At 40.3% G+C, this 20,714-nt stretch overlaps 1 protein-coding gene across 1 annotated transcript in view; it reads right to left on the bottom strand.

Moving 5' to 3' along the window:
- Nucleotides 1-2,389: 2,389 nt before the first annotated feature.
- Nucleotides 2,390-20,714, bottom strand: part of PGM2 (phosphoglucomutase 2) — a 33,716-nt gene continuing 15,391 nt past the window's right edge. Inside the window, exons 5-14 of the mRNA XM_027599792.2 lie at nucleotides 20,081-20,164; nucleotides 19,763-19,956; nucleotides 15,763-15,952; nucleotides 14,926-15,023; nucleotides 13,513-13,693; nucleotides 13,331-13,424; nucleotides 11,554-11,683; nucleotides 10,502-10,691; nucleotides 8,606-8,739; nucleotides 2,390-2,799 (exon numbers count right to left, since the gene is read on the bottom strand). Of these exons, the coding sequence (XP_027455593.2) occupies nucleotides 2,697-2,799; nucleotides 8,606-8,739; nucleotides 10,502-10,691; nucleotides 11,554-11,683; nucleotides 13,331-13,424; nucleotides 13,513-13,693; nucleotides 14,926-15,023; nucleotides 15,763-15,952; nucleotides 19,763-19,956; nucleotides 20,081-20,164 (1,398 nt within the window). The 3' untranslated portion in view covers nucleotides 2,390-2,696. The remainder of the gene's footprint in view (nucleotides 2,800-8,605; nucleotides 8,740-10,501; nucleotides 10,692-11,553; nucleotides 11,684-13,330; nucleotides 13,425-13,512; nucleotides 13,694-14,925; nucleotides 15,024-15,762; nucleotides 15,953-19,762; nucleotides 19,957-20,080; nucleotides 20,165-20,714) is intronic.

Genomic DNA, 20,714 nt, shown 5'->3' with positions numbered 1-20,714 from the left:
TTTCACTTTCCTAAAAATCCTCTGTGCTCCACCTATTCACAGCTCTCCGCCCTGCGCCGCTCCCCCCCCCCAATCCTTGGCAAACAATGATCTTTTGTCTCCACAGCTTGGGTGATATGTCAATGTAGGTTCATCCGTTATAACAAAGGTACCGCTTCTGGTGGGGATGTTGATCATGGGAGAGGCTACTGCTGTGGGGGAGCAGGGAGGATATAGGATATTTCTATACCTTCCTCTCATTTTTGCTGTGAGCCTAGAACTGCTCTTAAAAAAAAAAGGTCTTTTAAAAGAATAACAAAATTGAGACTTTGAGAAGTTAAGTGACTTGACCAAGGTCACAAAGATGGTTCACAGCAGACCATGATTAGAACCCAGGGGTCTTATGTTGCAAGCTTTATGCACCACACACTATGCTACCTGCCATCCCATAAAAACACACAAAAAAATACTCAGTGAGCATACATGGTGTGCTATTTCTTAGAACTACAAGTGATAAATAGAGTTAGGGGATCTCCTCCAGGTCCAACTGAATCACCTGCTCACATGAATGGCAGAAAAGTGCCGGTATGTCCTATAGTTAATATCTGGGGTATGTTTTTAGCAGCCCCCCTCCAAAAAAAAAAAAAAAACCACACACATCCCCCAGCACCTCTATACTTTAGTTGGTGTTGTGCTCTATGCTTGGGAGCCCTTCTCCTTCATCTTCAGCAGCTACTCACCCCCAAAGGCAAAGCAGTCATTCATCTCTCTTCCGTGAGGTTTTCTCTGGGTAGGATGGATCCCTCTCTCATACTTCTGAACCTCAGTACTTTGCAGATAACTCCATTAGAGAATTTGTAAGCATTCCAGTTACTCACTAGCCCTCCAGTTAGACTGTGAGCATCATCACAGCATGGTGGATCACCACCACCTTTATATTTCCAGTAACAAACTGGGGCATAGTTTATATGCTCCAAAATCTGCAGAGAGGATACAGAGCTGACATTTCTTATTTCTAGAGTACACTTTGAGACTAGAAAACATCATAAAACAAAAATACATACAGCTTCTCCAATGAAGCAGCTGACAGAATATATCGAATATTATAGATTTAAGTTCTCTGAAAGGGGGGCACCTGGGTGGCTCAGTTGGTTAAGCATCTGCCTTCAGCTCAGGTCATGATCCCAGTGTCCTGGGATCAAGTACCCAGTTGGGCTCCCTGCTCAGCGGGGAGCCTGCTTCTCCCTCTGCCCACCCCCGTTCTTGTGCTTGCTCTCGCTCTCCCTCTCTCTCAAATAAATAAAATCTTAAAAAAAAAAAGCGTAACACTTTGGAAGATTCTCTGAAAGGGCACAAGCTATGTATCACTAAGATATAAAAACACTTTTTCCCTTTACTTTAGAAAAATGATTGCCAATGAGATTGTAATTTTTCGTTGTTCTGAAACTGCTGGTAACCATCTAGGTTAATAATAGTAACAACAGGCAATCATTTGCTTGAAAAATAGAAAAACCACATAAAATACATAAAGTACATAAAGAACAGTGTGGTCCTGACTCATGGGTACTCAAAGGGAGTCATTTTGGATGGTTTTAAGGCCACTGGTTATGAGGAGGTGAGGAGGCACAGGTTAAATACAAATCTGGAAAAGGAAATCTAATGGTTTTATTTCATTTTATTTTAAAGATTTTATTTATTTATTTATTTATTTGTCAGAGAGAGAGAGAGGGAACACAAGCAGAGGGAGCAGCAGAAGGAGAGGGAGAAACAGGCTTCCCGCTGAGCAAGGAGCCCAATGCAGGACTTGATCCCAGGATTCTGGGATCACGACCTGAGCCGAAGGCAGACGCCCAAACAACTGAGCGACCCAGGCATCCCAACCTAATGGTTTTAGATTATAATCACATATGAACAAGGCAAAAAACCCAAATCAGGTATATAGTTAATGTTTATAGTCCTTGCTGCCTCTGTTCCAAAAATTACATGAACTTGTTACCAAAGCAAGCAACTGTACAATAAAGTACTTTGCAGTTTCAAATAGTCAATTTTTTAATTCAAGCTTTAAAAAGATAAATGTTAATGCACTGAACAAAGATGGTTAGGCTGTTTTTTCCTAGCATATATACAATATATAATGATGTATTATTAGAACTAAAAAGTTTTAGGTCAAAAAATGTATCTTTTTAAAGTATCTTTTGGGCCACTTTATAGATTCTTGTAAATTCCTCCACTTTAGGTTCCCTAAACATGAACACGGCATTTGATTTGTTTATATATTTTACCTTAAAACAACTGATAGAATGTAAACATACATATACCTAAAAAGTGGCTATCCTATATAACATGACAGCCCAGAATTTAGGAACTGTATAGGCTTTCTGGCGATTTCAATTATGCATAAAAAGAATCATAGAGGAGACACATTTGTTATTTATTCTAATTAAAGCATATTAATTACAATATGTTATTGTAAAGAAAGTTAGCTATTTTTAAAATTTTCATTTTTGAATTCAGATAATGCCCAGGCTCCACCATTTAATAGGAATGTTGGTTTGTTAGCTTTGGCCATCTTTTCTTTATTCATCTTAAAGGTCAAAAATAGAACCATAAGAAATGTAGGTCTATTAAAAAATATATAAATACTTGTAGCGATTGTTTAAGTCATTTGGTCCTCAAAAACACTGCTTAATTGTAATTATGCCCAAGGCTGGAATATTTTACTCTGCCTTTGGTTGCAGGTTGTACTTTTGTGGCTGGAAAAAATGTTCTTCAATAGCACTGACTAGTTCATTTAGTTCCTTCTTCAGCTGCTCGGGATCACTGAAAAATAAGGGGGAAAATTCCAGATCAGTGGATTATTCCAAAGCATATTTGAAGTTCTCCCCACATTGGTCAAATAACATTGAAATGTACCCTTAAGAGGAGGGTTAAATCAGACAAAACAGAACCTCAGTGACTGAAGCATGGGAACACATCTGTTGACGTGGACAAAAAAAACCCCATGAGACAATATCCATTCTTTCGCCCAAGGTTTTACTAGGGTCTCTACTATAAACAAATAAGAATTTTTTTATTATTATGTTATGTTAATCACCATACATTACATCATTAGTTTTTGATGTAGTGTTCCATGATTCATTGTTTGTGTATAACACCCAGTGCTCCATGCAGAACGTGCCCTCTTTAATACCCATCACCAGGCTAACCCATCCCTCCACCCCCCTCCCCTCTAGAACCCTCAGTTTGTTTCTCAGAGTCCATAGTCTCTCATGGTTTGTCTCCCCCTCCGACTCCCCCCCTTCATTCTTCCCCTCCTGCTATCTTCTTCTTTTTTTTTAAATATAATGTATTATTTGTTTCAGAGGTACAGATCTGTGATTCAACAGTCTTACACAATTCACAGCCCTCACCATAGCACATACCCTCCCCAATGTCTATCACCCAGCCACCCCATCCGTCCCACCCCCACCACTCCAGCAACCCTCAGTTTGTTTCCTGAGATTAAGAATTCCTCATATCAGTGAGGTCATATGATACGTGTCTTTCTCTGATTGACTTATTTCGCTCAGCATAACACCCTCCAGTTCCATCCACGCCGTTGAAAATGGCAAGATCTCATTCCTTTTGATGGCTGCATAATATTCCATTGTATATATACACCACATCTTCTTTATCCATTCATCTGTCGATGGACATCTTGGCTCTTTCCACAGTTTGGCTATTGTGGACATTGCTGCTATAAACATTGGGGTGCACGTGCCCCTTTGGATCCCTACATTTGTATCTTTGGGGTAAATACCCAGTAGTGCAATTGCTGGATCATATGGTAGCTCTATTTTCAACTTTTTGAGGAACCTCCATACTGTTTTCCAGAGTGGTTGCACCAGCTTACATTCCCACCAACAGTGTAGGAGGGTTCCCCTTTCTCCACATCCCCGCCAACATCTGTCGTTTCCTGACTTGTTAATTTTAGCCATTCTGACTGGTGTGAGGGGGTATCTCATTGAGGTTTTGATTTGGATTTCCCTGATGCCGAGCTAAACAAATAAGAATTTTTTTTTAAGGATTTTATTTATTTATTTGAGAGAGAATGAGAGATAGCACGAGAGGGAAGAGGGTCAGAGGGAGAAGCAGACTCCCTGCCGAGCAGGGAGCCCGATGTGGGACTGGATCCCGGGACTCCAGGATCATGACCTGAGCCGAAGGCAGTCGCTTAACCAACTGAGCCACCCAGGCGCCCAACAGATAAGAATTTTTAAGAAAGTTTTTTGCTCTAGCATCCCCTAAAAGATCTGCAATGTTTGTACCTAAAAGAGCAAAGAAAACTTTGATGACTTCAGTTGTCATTCGATCCTGCTAAACTTCTACAAATGACATCTCTGTTAAGTTCTTGATCTCCCAGGACAGGAATGTTCCCGATCCCAAACTACTGGAAGCTAAACAGCAGCAGGTCTGCAAGGCCTTCCTAGAAGGTACAGAGAATGGGAGCCTCCTAGTGGGCCTGCTAATCACACACCAGGAACTGAGTCCCCCCACCCCCATTTTTTTATCTTTTTTATTCTAACTCCAGAACAAAAGGGTCATGACTTAAGTATACACAACAATCTAGGGAGCTAGTTTCCTCTAAGGAAATCAAATTTGCAAGCATATGAAAAACATTCATTTAAATGCAAACAACTGGAAGGTAGGAAAAGATAAAACGAATTTGTGTTTAGACAGGCTTCTAGCAGTTCATGTTAGCGTCAGGTTACTAGCGCTGGGTGTTTACTCTTAAGTACTTGAAACCAAAAAGCTGAATTTAAAAACCTAAATCCTTCAGTTCCAACTTGCATGACTTCATATTGACTGTCTTCAATATATGTAACTTTATTTTAATGAAAAACGAAATTCTTGTAATGAGTTAAGATCATTTTTACATTGTAATCGCTCCCCAGTACAACTAAAACAATCCATTTTATTGCAGGCATTAATTCTGGCTCTTCTACCAGCCCTATGCCCTCGGGTAAGTGGCTTCGCCTCTCCAAGGCCCAGATTTCTCATTTGTAAAATTGGGATAAAGACTTTATTTTCTCAAGAGAGTTGCTGTGTAGATTGAGATAAATTATATAAAGCAATTAGCACAGAACCTGGCCCCAAAACCTCAATAAATGTAGCTATCATTAAAATTATGTTTACCCCCACTGGTGACATATAAAGTATGCTTCATAAATACATATGAATCACATGGGTCGTTATTTCCTTTTCCATAAATGTGTTTTGAAGACAATACTTCTCAGGAAGGCACATACCTAATACTTACTGTTTGTTTTTTTTTAACAATATGCCTAAAGTGAATATACAAATATAAACATATAAACATATATATCTCCTACTGGTTTTGTTTGTTAGAACCTTGCTTGATAATAATTGGTATCTAAACCCTGAGATAGTAACAGAGTGTCCTTGTTCTTGGGAATTGTGTATTGAGGTTTGCAACTTATTTTCAGGTGGCTCAGGGAAAAAAACAAACAAAATCAAACCTGCATATACAATACATGGTGAGCAAATATTGCAAATGTTAGCAATTGCTGAGTCTAGGTTAAAGTGGGCTAACTATGGCTGGCAGCTTGCTGACAGCCCATTTTTGTAAATAAAGATTTACTGGAATATAGTCACACCTATTCCTTTATGTATAAGACTTCTTTCTGCTTTTGAGCAACAGTGTGATAGTAGTGTGACCATATGGCTTGCAAATTCTAAAATGTTTACTATCTGGCTCTTTACACAAAAAGTTCTGTCAAATAAATAAATAAAATCTTTAAAAAAAAAAAAGTTCGCCAACCCTTGGTCTAAGTGAAAGGTATGTGGGTATTCACTGAAATTTTCTAAAATACAAAGTTGGACAAAAGACATCTACTGATTTGATTCCCATCTTTTTAAAAGCAGGACTTAGGGCGCCTGGGTGGCTCAGTTGGTTAAGCGGCTGCCTTTGGCTCAGGTCATGATCCTGGAGTCCCTGGATCGAGTCCCGCATCGGGCTCCCTGCTCAGCAGGGAGTCTGCTTCTCCCTCTGACCCTCCCCCCTCTCATGTGCTCTCTCTCTCTCTCTCTCAAATAAATAAATAAAATCTTTAAAAAAAAATAAAAGCAGGACTTAAATTTGAAAAGGATTTTGTGTTCTAAAGGATAAGTGGGTCATGGAATTCTATGAAAAAATGAAATTGATGATATAAAATATACAAAATATTAAAGTGATCAGAAAATAAGGAAACTTAGCCGTGGCTTTATTGCTGTTTTATGTTAGGTATGCTGGTGACCTGACAGCATATCTGTGGACTGGCCTAGTGCCCAATGTCCCAATTAATAAATTGGAGCAGCATTTTGATGAATATAATAAAAGGACAATTTTTCAAAATATTTTCAGGAATTTGTAAACTAATATTTGAAGTTAAAGCCACCCAATAATCCATGTGACTACTATAAAATACCAGATCCTCAAACATTAAATAGTATTGTTATTATAAAGTTTCTGAATTATTATATTTTCACAGAGTAATGACAAGGAAGGGACAAATATAGAGAGAAAATGGATCTTTAAGTTGGACTATTGTTCCTTTGTTTTCTTTTTTTTTTTTTAAAGATTTTATTTATTTATTTGACAGAGAGAGAGAGTTAGCCAGAGCAGGAACACAAGCGGGAGAGTGGGAGAGGGAGAAGCAGGCTTCCAGCCGAGCAGGGAGCCCAATGCGGGGCTTGATCCCAGGACCCTGGGATCATGACCTGAGCCGAAGGCAGATGCTTAATGACTGAGCCACGCAGGCGCCCCGCTCCTTTGTTTTCCAAAGAAAGAGGGATATATGAAAACATTAAGTGAGAATGACTTACAAAGAAACGTCTATGGAAAACCCCATTCTCAAGAGTAGCAAATAGCTTAATATGTAACACACATAGAAACACTGATACTTGCAAATATTACAATAAAATCTTGGTAATCCAGAATGCTTAGAAAATTAGCTGTTTTATGTGTTTGTTCAAGTTGCTTACCAGCTGAGTTTTTGCCCTTGCAGCACAAAAAGATTTTGAATGGGACTCTGTAGCAAAATATAGGACACAGTCTATGGCTTCTTAGATATATTTGACTGTTGTGATATTTAAAAGCCATAAACATGACTTTTACGTTGGACTGGAGCTCTTATTCAGAAGAAGTATCAGGGCCCATGTGGATGTGGTACTCTATCTCCCTTACGATAAAGCAGTGAACATTCTGAGTTCCTGTGTCCATGTTTCCTAGTTTTGTTTTTAGTATTTTTTCCCTTGCTATCAGCAGTCCTTTCTTCCTGCCCAAGGAATGTCTAACCCTCACAATTCTGTCCCAGCCTCTCTAATTTGCTACATTTAATATGCTACTGGCTGGCCAATTGAAGATGCTCAGAAAATTTCCTCTTTTATTTCCACATAATGCAAATTTGATTCCCAAGACCAAAACTACTCTTCAACGCAAAGCTTTGATGTGTAAATGTCCTAACAACTGCTTAGACCCATCTTGCCCACTACAGTATTGAATGCTGGAAATGTGGTTAGTGCGACTGGGCCCAGGAACTGAGCTGTTAATGTCATTTAAGCTTAATTAATTGAAATTCAAAATTAAGAACTTACATTTCACTGTTATTGGAAAATTTAAGTATGTTTCAACAATTTGGGTATCAAAATCTACTTTTTCAACTGTAAATTTTATGAAATGGTAATACATTTGTCCTTTCGACAGCATGGGGGTTCGGGAGTTAGCAACCCCTCATGCAGTCAAAAATCTATGTGTAACTCTTGACTCCCAAAAAGTTAGCTATTAATATCCTTCTGTTGACCAGAAACCCTACCGAAACATAGTCAACTGACAGGATACCTGGGTGGCTCAGTCAGTTAAGTGTCTGCCTTTGGCTCGGGTCATGATCTCAGGGTCCTGTGATGGAGCCCCATGTTGGGCTCCCAGCTCAGCGGGGAGTCTGCATCTCCCTCTCCCTCCCTCTGCCTCTCCCCCTGCTTGTGCTCTGTCTCTCTCTCAAATGAATAAATAAAATCTTTAAAATATATAAAAAAAATAAAGTTTAAGATGTTATAGTACTGCAAAGTGAACTCAAACCCTTTACCAAGGTCACAACAACACGACCCTGAAGCTACCAAACCATCAGCTCTTTGGTGGCAAGGACCTTCACTGCTACGGCACTTTCTCCTCTCCAGAACCCAGCACAGACCTATGCACAATAGGTGCTCGAAGATATCTGTTCGGTGCATGTGCAATGGATTTTAATTTATTGTATCAGAGACAGGTGACTCTAGAAAGGAGAACTCATTGGTGCTAGTCTCAAATAAAGGTACTAGAAAAAGGAAACTGTGTTACTATTACTGAAATTCAGAATGAAATTTTTCCCTACAAAGAGAGGTGGGACAGAAAGAAGTACGTAGAAATCAGCTCTCCTGTCCCTGGATGCTTCAAACAGCTGTTAATGTCACAAAATTGCTGCAGGTTCTGAAATAACATTCCTAATTAAAGTACATACTGGAAAGACAAAATGTTATACTTGGCATTTGCACAGAACCGATTAGGAATTTTAGGGAATAATCATCACAGGTGCTGCCATCTGTATCATACCTATTTCCAGGGGGGGCACACAGTTCTGAATAGTACTTGATTTTGGGCTCGGTCCCACTGGTCCGCATGGTGGCCACGCCCCCGTTAGCAAAGGTAAAGGTGATCATTTGGCTGCTTTTGCTAGTTGGGAGAACCTGAAAAAGACCCATATCAAAGCACATCACTAAAATTTTAGAAGAAAAGTTTAGCAAAAAATTCCTGAAATCTTCCCATAGAGAAAAAAACAAGCTGCATGGAAAGGACTGAATAAGTGGCATCAACATCCCTTTAAGTGGCACACAGTAGGCCTCAGCTAGTTCCTGACAGAATGAAATATCAGACCCTCAACAGCAGTCCTGGAAACTAAGCAATAATGGAGCATTGCTTTCAAAAGTGCAAGTCAATCAAGCGTGAGTGTAGAGTGAGATATTTTCAGACTTAAATGCCTCCAAAAATCGACCTCCTATTCACTTTTTTTAAGGAAGCTACTAGAGAAGGTGATTTAGGAAAGTAAATATAGTAAGAGGAAGTCATGGGGTCCAGGAGCCAGGGATGCACCCCATAAGTGGTGAAGGGCGTTCCCAGGATGACATGTGTGCACCCAACACAGAGAGGAGCTGGCCCTGCCTAGATGGGGGACCAGAAGGGAGGCCAGTGGAAACAAAAGAGAACAGATAAAATTGCACTGGACCATGTGGAAAACCCTACTGAGAGGCATCCGAAGGAAGGTGGGAAGACTGGAGATCGTTACATAAAAATCCAAGAAAATGAAAGAACAGAACCACCATTAATTATAGAAAAGATAATTATACAATTTGGGGGAAACTAATCAAAGTACACTACTTAGCTAAGCGGGAAACAATAGTTACTAGTCCTAATAATGCAAACACAGGATCTAAATTCACCAAGCATTGTGGCAGAGGTGTTTGTGAAGACAGGGGGAGAAGGGGGAATAGTGAACAGAAGAAATGTCAGATTTCAACCCTTATCTTCATAATAAAAAAGTAACAAAGGCCAACACTGAGAAGCCCAAGCAACACCACATGAGCAGGTTATTTGCAATTTGGTGGGTAAAATGCCAGGCGAGACGACTCAGAGGGAAGGGGGTTGTCTTGACATGGCAAAGAGATGGTGGGGGTTGGGCTGCCATATTCCATTGTGACGCTTTCAAAAATATTTCTCTTTAAAAATATATTGTGTGCAGACAAAATTTTACAAAAAAAATAAAAAGGAAATATCAAGGATGTCTAATATCTCATAAGAATAGTCTCACTCTTCTTCCCCAACGCCCTGCCATTAGTTAGCAATACTCTTCTGCCCTATTTGAGCCTTCTTTTGACTCCAGTGGAGGATCCACGTGATGTGAAGAATGCAAACTCACGCTTTACAGCTAACAGTGCCTGGACATTCAGGGAATAGAGTAAAACGAACTAGGAAGCAAACAGTGTTTCTCAAAGTGTGTACCAGTAACATCAGCATCAGCAGGGATCTTGATACAAATGCAGATTTTGGCCCCCACCCCAGATCTACTCATTCAGAAACCCCATGGCAGGCTGCCATACTTGATGTATTGAGCAGGTGCCCAGACAGAAGAAAACCCGGATCTGGAGGCAGAAGACCCAGAGGTGACCACAACCATCACCAACTAGCTGCGCAACCACAGGCAGGTCCTACACTTCTGAGCGTTGATTTCCTGTGTGTTACATGGTGACATTGGTTTAGATGACTAGTGACGATCCTTGTAGTTCTAGCCCATGATTTTTAACTTTCTGTTTATTTCGATAGCATATTTATAGTAATGCCGGAATGCCTAAAATCAGCTTCAATTAATTCCATGATTAAATAAGTTAAGCTATTCAAAGTACAATAGAAGGTAAATACAGAAGAGTTTAGTTGATAAAAGATAGTATTACTTACAGCTTTTTTATCAGGTTGGCTATCATCATAGCCAGTTGTAAGATCCCTAATGCCAGAAATTTCAAATCTGCCACAAGTTTTTGGATAATTATTCTTCCCATCATAGTTTCTAAGGTTTTCAAATAATTTCTTAATGGTGCCTTGATCATGGCAGATAAAATATGAAGCTTTGGTAATATGGTAACCATATCTATCAAAACAAATATAAATAATTAAATAAGTAATATACAGCATGGGGATTTTGTAATTAATATTGTACTATATATTTGCAAGTCGCTAAGTGCATAGATCTTAAAAGTTCTCATCACAAGAAGAAATATTTGTAATCATGTGTGGTATGGATGTTAACTTGACTTACTGCGATGATCGATTTGTAATATATACAAATATCGAATCATTGCGTTGAATACCTAAAACTAATGTCAATTACATCTCAGTAGAAAAAATACAAATATGCAAAATAAGGAACAAATAATCCCATGGGATGGACACAGAACATACACAGAACATGTATCAACCAGTTTTAAACTAAATGAAACAAAAGTAACGATGACTAGCTACAAACGAATAATTTAGCATAAAAAAGAGGTACAACGATTGACCCCAGGGATTGCCAAACTGCTGCCCGGCCTTCGGCCTGTATCTGGGGGTAAAAGTTCCATTGCACGGCAGCCACACCCCACCCATTCCCGTACATACTGCCCATGGCTGGTTCTCACTATAAAGGCGGTCTTGACTAATGCCTCTAAAAACTCAACAGATGGCTCATGAACACCTTTGATCTTTTCCTACATCAGACACTTAAAATCACCTTCTTCAAATAGCTATTTCTGCAACTGATGTTCTCATTTGTTAGGGATTAACGCAGTCATGAATGATAATTAGTATCAAACAGCTAAGCATCAAAAGAAAAAGGGATCCTTTCCTTAGTTTTCAGAAGAAAGAATCCACAACCAAAGAGCGTTAGAAAGAATACTAGTGTCTGACACATAAAAACATAATAAAACATTGAAAACTATTACTTCAATTAAACAGAGTTAATAGAAACTTACTCAACATAGATGGCCTTTAGCTGCTGAGACAAAGACAGATTCTTGGTTGCTAGAAAGCTAGCCAACTCTGCGCTGATGACCGCAGCGCTGACTCCGTCCTTGTCCAGGACAAAAGGGCAGCACATGTATCCTGCAGAAACATGTGTCATGTGTACACCCTTAGGACTGGGCTCCTTTACACTACACACGCACATTATCTCCACGCAACTTGCCCATCGCCTAAGAGGCTGTACAGTATGAATATGTGAATGCTTCTCATTTACCACCTTTATATTCAAGAATCCAGCTCAATGCCTAAGCGCAAGGCGGGCCTTCAAGATGTCCTAGTTGAATAACCTATAAGGAGACTGTCCCTCCTAGACAAACCGTTCATTCCCTACGTCCGGCCAAGACCCCTCCCGCTCACACAGAATGGTTTCCAGATGTTCTCATCAATGCTTATTCTGTCTTCTCTGAATTCCAACAGTTCAGGTGAGTCCGTCCTTCACCTTGACACTAGCCCATACTCTTCTGTGTGGTTACTAACAGGATCTACGCAAACTGCTCTAGGCTAAGGTCAGTGTCATCTGTTTCTCTCAGAGTCACTATGTGATTGATATGCAATAAATAGTTGATAAACAAATGTAAGGAAAAAATTTTAACAAAAAGCTATAAAAAGATAAGACTGCCAATTGTAACGAAAAGGAAAAAGCTGAGCTATTACACACTTCCTTTGATTAATTAGTTAAATGATATGCGGGAGCATCTGTGCTGCGGGAAATACAGATGAATCTTTTTTTAAAAAAAAGATTTGTTTAGGGCGCCTGGGTGGCTCAGTCGTTAAGCGTCTGCCTTTGGCTCAGGTCATGGTCCCCGGGTCCTGGGATCGAGCCCTGCAGAGCCCACTTCTCCCTCTCCCACTCCCCCAGCCTGTGTTCCCTCTCTCGCTGTGTCTCTGTCAAATAAATAAATAAAATCTTTAAAAAAAATAAAATAAAAAAATTTATTTATTTGAGAGAGGGAGAGACAGAGAGACAGAGTGGGGGGAGGGGCAGAGGGAAAGAATCTCAAGCAGACTCCCCACTGAGCAGGAAGCCCAACTCGGGGCTCGATCCCAGGACCCTGAGCTCATGACCTGAACTGAAACCAAGAGTCAGACACTTAACTGCTGAGCCACCCAGGCACCCCCAGATGAGTCTTCTTATATAACATACAATGGCTTTTACAAAACCAAACAGCTTAAAAAATCCCCCACACAAACATCTGAATTTCAAGTTTTTCTACCTAGCTCCCCTTTCTCCTCACCTATGCTGACAATTTAAAACAAATGTTTCTCAGTCATTCTGGCTGGACTTGGGGCTGTCCTTTCAGGTGACAGTCACTTTGATGAAAGCCCCACAACCAAGTCCTCTCCTTTCCTCTGGACAGACTTCTGCCAAGCACTTTCGGAAGAGGAGTGAACCATATCAGACGCGGAGATCAACGCTGCAGTTGAGGGAATACCATCACTCCCCAAAATACGTGGGGTCCTGAGCTCCAACCACCCAAGTGCAGAACATCACTGTTTTCATCCAGGGAAAGGACTCACTTTCTTACATTAATGGCTTGGTTATTTGTGAGATATTCTTTTTAGCTGAAAGAAAATCTGAGAGGCCAATTTTAGGGTAGGACGGTCCAACACTCTTTGAGCGCCGGTGTACTCCTGGTCTTCTGTTACTTTTCTGAACCGCAATCCAAATTCCATTTATTTGTACTCTATATATTAGCTAATGCTACAATCACCATTATCACTTCTTACCAATAGCTTCTTCGAAGGCAAATAAGACATTCTTCCCCTGGTCTATTAGCTGTTTGGCTCGGTTTCCCATCCACTTAAAGCCAGTAAGTGTTTCCTAAAGGGGTAACCCAGAAGAGAAAGAAATGCCTTAGAACTTGTACAGAGCCAAAGAAATTTGAGAGGAAGTCCCAGAAACACATTACCTCAAAGTGAAAGCCCTCCTTTAAGGCAATGGCTCGCAAGATTTTGGAGGAGACGGTGCTCGACAACATGTATAAGTCTTTGAGGGCACTGTGATCTTGGTTCTTTTCTTTCCAAGAAGTAAAAAGCCACCAGCCCAAGAGGGCCCCCAACTCGTTGCCTGAAAACACTCTCCATTCACCACTGAAAGAAAAAACAACCAGGGCATTGCTGTGATCTTAAGAGAGATGCCAGAAGTCACTGGGACAGGACAATTAAGCCAAACAGGCTCAGAGTGGTTTCTGCAAGTGCTCTTGTCTTTCTTGTTTAAAGAACTGGTTGGAAACGTGACTGTCACTTCACAAACATCTAAGCAGCTACTCTGTCTCAACTGGTTTGCTCAAACCTCCCAACTCTGAAGAGCGAGGATACACAACGCTTTTATTTGTCTTTGGCAAAAGCTTTGGTTTTAAAGATGATAGAAATATGCTGGCAAGATCCCACCTCAGGATAACAGTCTGTGTATCTCAATTTTCGGTCTGGTCAGTATTGAGGATTCTGGGAGGGCAACAGTCTAGCATGTCTCAAGAGCAAGTTCATACTAAAATGATCAGGACACCAGAAAACAGATGTGGGACTTATTCTCTTTTCCATAGTCCACGTAGCTAGAAGTACATTTCGTGTTTCAACAGGTATCATCCTGGCTGAACTTTCTAGAAAGTGATTAGAATTGAATCTGTTTGATCATAGTCTGAAACCCTAATCCTTAGGGGCGCCTGGGTGACTCAGTAGGTTAAGCTTTCGACTCTTGATTTAGGCTCAGATCATGACCTCTCCCTCATTCTAAAAAAAGTTTAAATAAATAAATTAAACCCCCAACCCTTTGGCAGCACCCCACTACTCCCCAAACATCACATGTGCTGCTTGACACCCAAAACTGCTTGGACCCTGCCTGCCTTTCATCTTTTCTCTCTACTTATGTCTTTAATTCTGGACAAACTCTATGGTCAAACTTGTCTTAAACACTGGGTACCCAACTGGGGTTGGTACCTCTCTGGTCTGCTCAACCTAAATTCAACATTTCCTTGAAGGTCCAGCTCCTTTGCCAAACCCTTTAGCAAATACTACACTGTAAAGCCAACTCCAAACAAAGGACTTGCTGGCATTAGGAACTGAATCATTAATTATAATAAAATCAATGATGAAATGAACGAAGATAAATAGTACTTTCAATTCCAAGTACATCCTGGGCTGGTTTACTCGGCATGATGCTGGCCCCAGAACAGCATTTTGCTGTATGTTAGAGGTTCAGTGACAGTTTGTATAATAAATGGTAAACAGTTCCAAATAGGTCCAGTCTCCCCAAGAACATTTTACTGCTGAAGATGTCACCCTGTTATGTTTTCTATTAGACAGGTAATCAAAATCAATTGTACCTGTCTTGCTTTTCTGCCACAGCAAGTCTATCAGCATCCGGATCATTTGCTAAAACGATTTTGGCCTTGGTTTTGTCAGCCAAGGCAAAAGATAAAGTCTGAAAAAGAGTAGGAAAATATAAGATTACTTCAATCAAGAACCAGGCACATTGCAGTCTTTAAAAACATTCAGTTCTTTAAGAACTAAAATAACTTTCCCCAAATGAAGGCAGAATTTTATTTCTGGAGCTGGTCTTGGCTGGTCACCTATTACTTCCTAAGCCAGAGGTCAGGTAATGGGAACATCAACACATGACCCACACCTGCCCATGGGATTCACCCCACATCTGATAGCGTGTATGTGGCTGGACCGGTATTTCTAGGCCTTGCCAAGTGATCAACCTCAAAAACAAACCAAAATAAATGGACTCTCTGAATATGGTTGCTACCCTAACCTTTAAAAAGGTTGAAGGAACTATAATTTAAATGGCATTACTTCATATTAGAAAAATTAGGGAATAAAAATTAAGGAATAAAAAAATTAAGGAATAAAAATCATGTGATGAATATTCTATTACTGTCCCCTTTTCACATTTAGAAAGCACAGTAAACTCCAATTTAAATTTAATTCAATTCAATTTAAAATATGATGTTGATTTCAGCTCTTACATCCTGATGCTAAGATATGTATTTTGAAGGTTCCTGTCAGAAATGGATGACTAACACATATAAATATTTCTCATGATGAAGCTGGGTTTTTTTGTTCAGCACAATGAAAACACATAAAAAGTTATTTTACTTGACAGTAAGAATTTTGGATATAACAGGTAAGTTTCAGAACAAAAAAGATTAGGTTACCAAGACACCTTTACCCTCCTCAGGATTCGGGTATTTCACTGTTGGGAACTCAGGATCGGGATCTTTCTGTTCGGGAACTGCCTCAGGAGGAGCAAAGCCAAAAGCCTTGAAAGCCGACTGCACAAACTCATGACCCACGCCATGGACAGAGGTGTGCACAAACTTCAACTTCGTCTCCCTGTTCACACTCCTGGGATTAAACATGCCATGGAAAAGGGTAAAATATAGATGAAAGATGCTAGTATGGCTTGCAAAACTATAAGCTCTTTTATCAAGGAACCAGATTCCTAAGAAAGTAAGAGATCAATGTATTAAGAAGGTACAAGACAACCGACTGTCTTTCTAATTCCATTTAAAAAAAGAAGCAAAACTTACCCACTCTTTCCCAAATATATACTCTACCCCCAACATATTGAAGTTTTAAATTTTACTCTCTAGTTATTTTCAGTAAATCTGATGACTTTTAGAGTTTGTTTCATGAGACAGCTTTCACACCTAGAGTGGGACTCAAGAAAGAACTTGGGGCTCAGGTTCCAGAAGAGACTCACAGCTGCCCGAGGGTGCTGGCCCATGGCAACGCCAGCACCCCGGCTCCTAATACTCTCTACTAGCTTCAGAATGATTTTCAAAATGTCTCTTTTTACAAAATGGGATGGAACACCTTAAACACAGATGTATAAAATTTTTTTTCTTTGTCAGGTAACAATCCTGTTTGTCAAATTACCCGGGGTCAGGGAATTAAAACAGAATAACAATAAATATCCAAAGTAAAAGTTATAGAAAGGTAAAAATAAGACTTAGAAAATTTCCAGGGATGCCTAGGAGGCTCAGTTGGTTAAGCATCTGCCTTTAGCTCAGGTCATGATCCCAGAGTCTTGGGATCGAGCCCCACATCGGGCTCCCTGCTCAGTGTGGCGTCTGCTTCTCCCTCTATCCTTCCCCTCTGCTTGTGGTCTCTGCCTCTCTCACTCTCTCTCCCTCAAATAAATAAAATCTTTAAAAAAAAGAAAAATTCCAGAGTTCTAACTGCTAGAATCTTAGGTTATTGTCCTAACCTAACCCATTTCTGGGTTAGTGAATAAATGCACAAGGTCTTCTCTTAAAATAGGAAATAACGTGCATCTGGAAAAATAAATATGCAAGACTAAGGGAGAGCAAATCTGGAAAAAAATTGCTCAGATATTAAAGTGAAGTATAAAGCTATCATAATTAGAATGGTTTAGGACTAGATTAAAAAGGCAATTAAAGGAACAGAATAGAGAGAAGTTGATCAAGTTTGAAATGGGAAATATATGTGAAAAGCAGTAATTGCTTCATGGTTAACATGCTTTGAAGACAGATCCTGAATTTAAATCCTGGAGTTCTGCCACTTACAAGCTGTGTGACTGTTGGTTATTTACTCAACCTCTCTGTGTCACAACTTTCTCATCTATAAAATGGTAATACACCAGAACCTGCCCTCAGCATTACTGTGAGGATTAAAATGAGATTAAATTAATCAGTAAAAGTAAAGGCCTATAGAAGCTATCTATATAAGCACCCAATCTGTGTTGGGAATTATTTGATAAAGTGATATTTCCAATTAGTCAAAAAAGGTAGATTCTCCAATTTAATGTGTTGGTGTAACTGCAAAACTTAAAAAAAAAAAAAAAACCCAAACCAATCTGCTTTCCTATTTCATGTCTCACACAGAATTAAAAATCACTAATGACTGAAAAGATTTAAGCATTATAAAATGTTAAGTACGCAAGTGCTAGAAAAAAACAAAGAGTCGGGACTTTTTAAAAAAATAATCTTAGTGTACAGAAAGTCTTAGTACGACACAAAACTCAGAGCTCATAAATTAAAAGACTGATAGACATTATCTAATTTTTATGAGTTCATCAAAAAGTTTCAACAAAAGTCCAAAGGTAATAACAACAGAAGGGAAAACAGTATTTGAACTAAATGAAGACTAGTTTTCTATACGAGCAAAGAGGTTTCACAAATGCAAAAAATGAATACATACATAGAAAAATATAGGTAAAATAAATATGAAAAAATAGTTTATTCATACTTAAAGAGTCCAAATAAAGTAAGATATTACTTTCATCTGGCAAAATAAGAAATTTGATAATCCTCAGTAGGGGTAAGATGTGTGGATCACACATTGTTATGATACACTTGAGATATGACATCATTGTGTTTGATATGGTTGTGATTCTGTTGGTGGGAGCGTCAACCGGTATAACGTGTTTGGAGAGCAATTTATTAGTCATGGCCAACTCTGTCAATGCATGCACGATGCTGCTACCAGAACTGCAGCCTAGTACTTACGCACGCACACAAGTACTCATGCAGCGATCGTGTTGCCACCAGTGCTCCATGGAGGAGCGAGCAAGTCCAAACCCTTGCCTCCATGAAATCCAATCAGAGGGACGGAAGGAAGGTGCACAGATGTGTTTTGTTTGGTGTGTACACCGTTTACAAAATGGGCCCGATATTTAAAAATGAGGAGATTTCACATAGAAAATGTAGGTTTCTCAATTCTCTCAGGAAGAAAAAATCAGACCCTCTGGCAACTCTGGACCTCCATTGGCACGTGGTAACACCCAGCAAGGATGGCCACTCCCTCCAGAGGCAACTGGGGTCCACACTCTACCAGGGAGCCTCCGTTCCCCATGGTCCCACAAATACAATATTAGAGACAACCGAGAAATTGTGCCTCTTTAAAATCAGTGGTTTCTTCCTGGAGGGACAATCAAGAGTGGTGGACCCCACAGCATGGTACAGCAGAACAACACTGTTACTGGGCTTGTCTGCTTCTTACCTAACTGTACATCCTGAGTCTGCGTCCCTGGGTTACATACGCGGTCAGTCACTTACCTAACTGTACGTCCCGAGTCTGCGTCCCTGGGTTACATACGCGGTCACTGCCACTTACCTAAATGTACGCCCCGAGTCTGCGTCCCTGGGTTTCATACGCGGTCCCTGCCACTTACCTAAATGCACGTCCTGAGTCTGCGTCCCTCGGTTACATACGCGGTCACTGCCACTTACCTAAATGCACGTCCTGAGTCTGCGTCCCTCGGTTACATACGCGGTCACTGCCACTTACCTAACTGTACGTCCTGAGTCTGCGTCCCTGGGTTTCATACGCGGTCACTGCCACTTACCTAACTGCACGTCCTGAGTCTGCGTCCCTGGGTTACATACGCGGTCACTGCCACTTACCTAACTGCACGTCCTGAGTCTGCGTCCCTCGGTTACATACGCAGTCCCTGCCACTTACCTAACTGTACGTCCTGAGTCTGTGTCCCTCGGTTACATACACGGTCCCTGCTACTTACCTAAATGTACGTCCTGAGTCTGTGTCCCTGGGTTACATAAATGGGTACATCAGCCATTACAAGGAAAGAGTCAGGACTAATAGGGGCTAACGCAAAAGGTGCCCATGACAAATTAACTGGGGGGAAAAGGCACGGAACAAACTCCATGCATGTTATATTCCTATCTATGGTCTTGAAACATATTACACATAGAATATGCTAGCATATGCACAAAAAATATTTGGATAGAGAAAAAACATCAGTGTTTCCTTTTGCCACCTCTCAGCAAAGCTTTTTTAAATATACATATATGCAAACACACACTCACATACGTGTGTGTTTGTGTGATTCTATAACCAAGGTCATCAAACTATGGCCGATATGCCAGCCACCTGCTTTTGTAAATAAAATTTTTTTCGAATCTATGTGTTCATTCATTTATGTACCTCCCACAGCTGCCTTCCTCCCACCGCAGTGGAGTTGGACAGTTGTAATATAGTGGCTCACAAAGCCAAAACTATGTATTATCTGTCCTTTCAAGAAAAATTGCTGACCCCTGACCTACGGCCTCTAAAATCAGATGCAGCTACAGTATATGTACCAACTGGAGAGAAAAATTGAATGAAAACTGATAGGCTTTGGCTGAATCACATTATTTTAGCTCACGTGAGATGAGTTTACAATCCATTTACCTGTGAAAACAGTATTTTTTAAGGTCTTCAAAGTAGCTCTTGTTAATGGAAGCACTCGGGTCATGAAGCAGTGGACTGCCATTAATTAAAGAATCATCCCAAGCTTGAGGCCATGGCTCCAGATTTTCTTCAATAGCTTGAGAAATCCCTTTATCATGAGGAGAAGTGATCTGAGCTCCGTTGTCCCAGTAGACCTGGAGAAGGCAGGCACATATCCAGACGGCTTAGGGTTAATGGAAATAAAGCCTCCATACCTACACCATAAAGGTACAGGATGCATACAGAAAGACGTAGGTATGGAGCGAAAAAGCAGAATACCTTGTACCCATTATCCTGCTTTGGATTGTGGGAGGCAGTTATCATGATTCCAGCACAAAGTTTCAAATGCAATACCGTGTAGGGCTGTAAAGACAAGAAACAACAAGTTTTAAGCAAAAAATCAGATATCCTTAGTCTGGGTATTGTATACTGTTTGTATTAACTTGTTCTCTTTTAATACACAAATAGAGAAACATCATAAAAAGGTATCATTCCATATTTTTGTGCCACACTCGAGTATATCTGTATGATCCTTAGGTGACTGCTCAAATGTGTGGGACATACACCCCAATAAGACAGCTGAGTATTTTCCTAGGCACCTTTTTTTTTTAAAGATTTTATTTATTTATTTGACAGAGAGAGACACCGCAAGAGAAGGAACACAAGCAGGGGGAGTGGGAGAGGGAGAAGCAGGCTTCCCGCTGAGCAGGGAGCCTGCTGTGCGGCTCGATCCCAGGATCCTGGGATCATGACCTGAGCCGAAGGCAGACGCTCAACAACTGAGCCACCGAGGCACCCCCCCCCCCCAGGTACTTTCTTCTCATTCTGTCTTCTACTTGGTAGAACCAGCAATCTGTTCAAACAAAAAGAAGGTCTAATCCTTCATCTCACACTCTTTTCAGCCTTCTGCTTG

The sequence above is a fragment of the Zalophus californianus genome, chromosome 2, assembly GCF_009762305.2.
Source record: "Zalophus californianus isolate mZalCal1 chromosome 2, mZalCal1.pri.v2, whole genome shotgun sequence".
Taxonomy (NCBI): domain Eukaryota; kingdom Metazoa; phylum Chordata; class Mammalia; order Carnivora; family Otariidae; genus Zalophus; species Zalophus californianus.
Note: the sequence above shows the minus strand (reverse complement) of the source record. Positions and strands in the feature narration are given on the sequence as shown.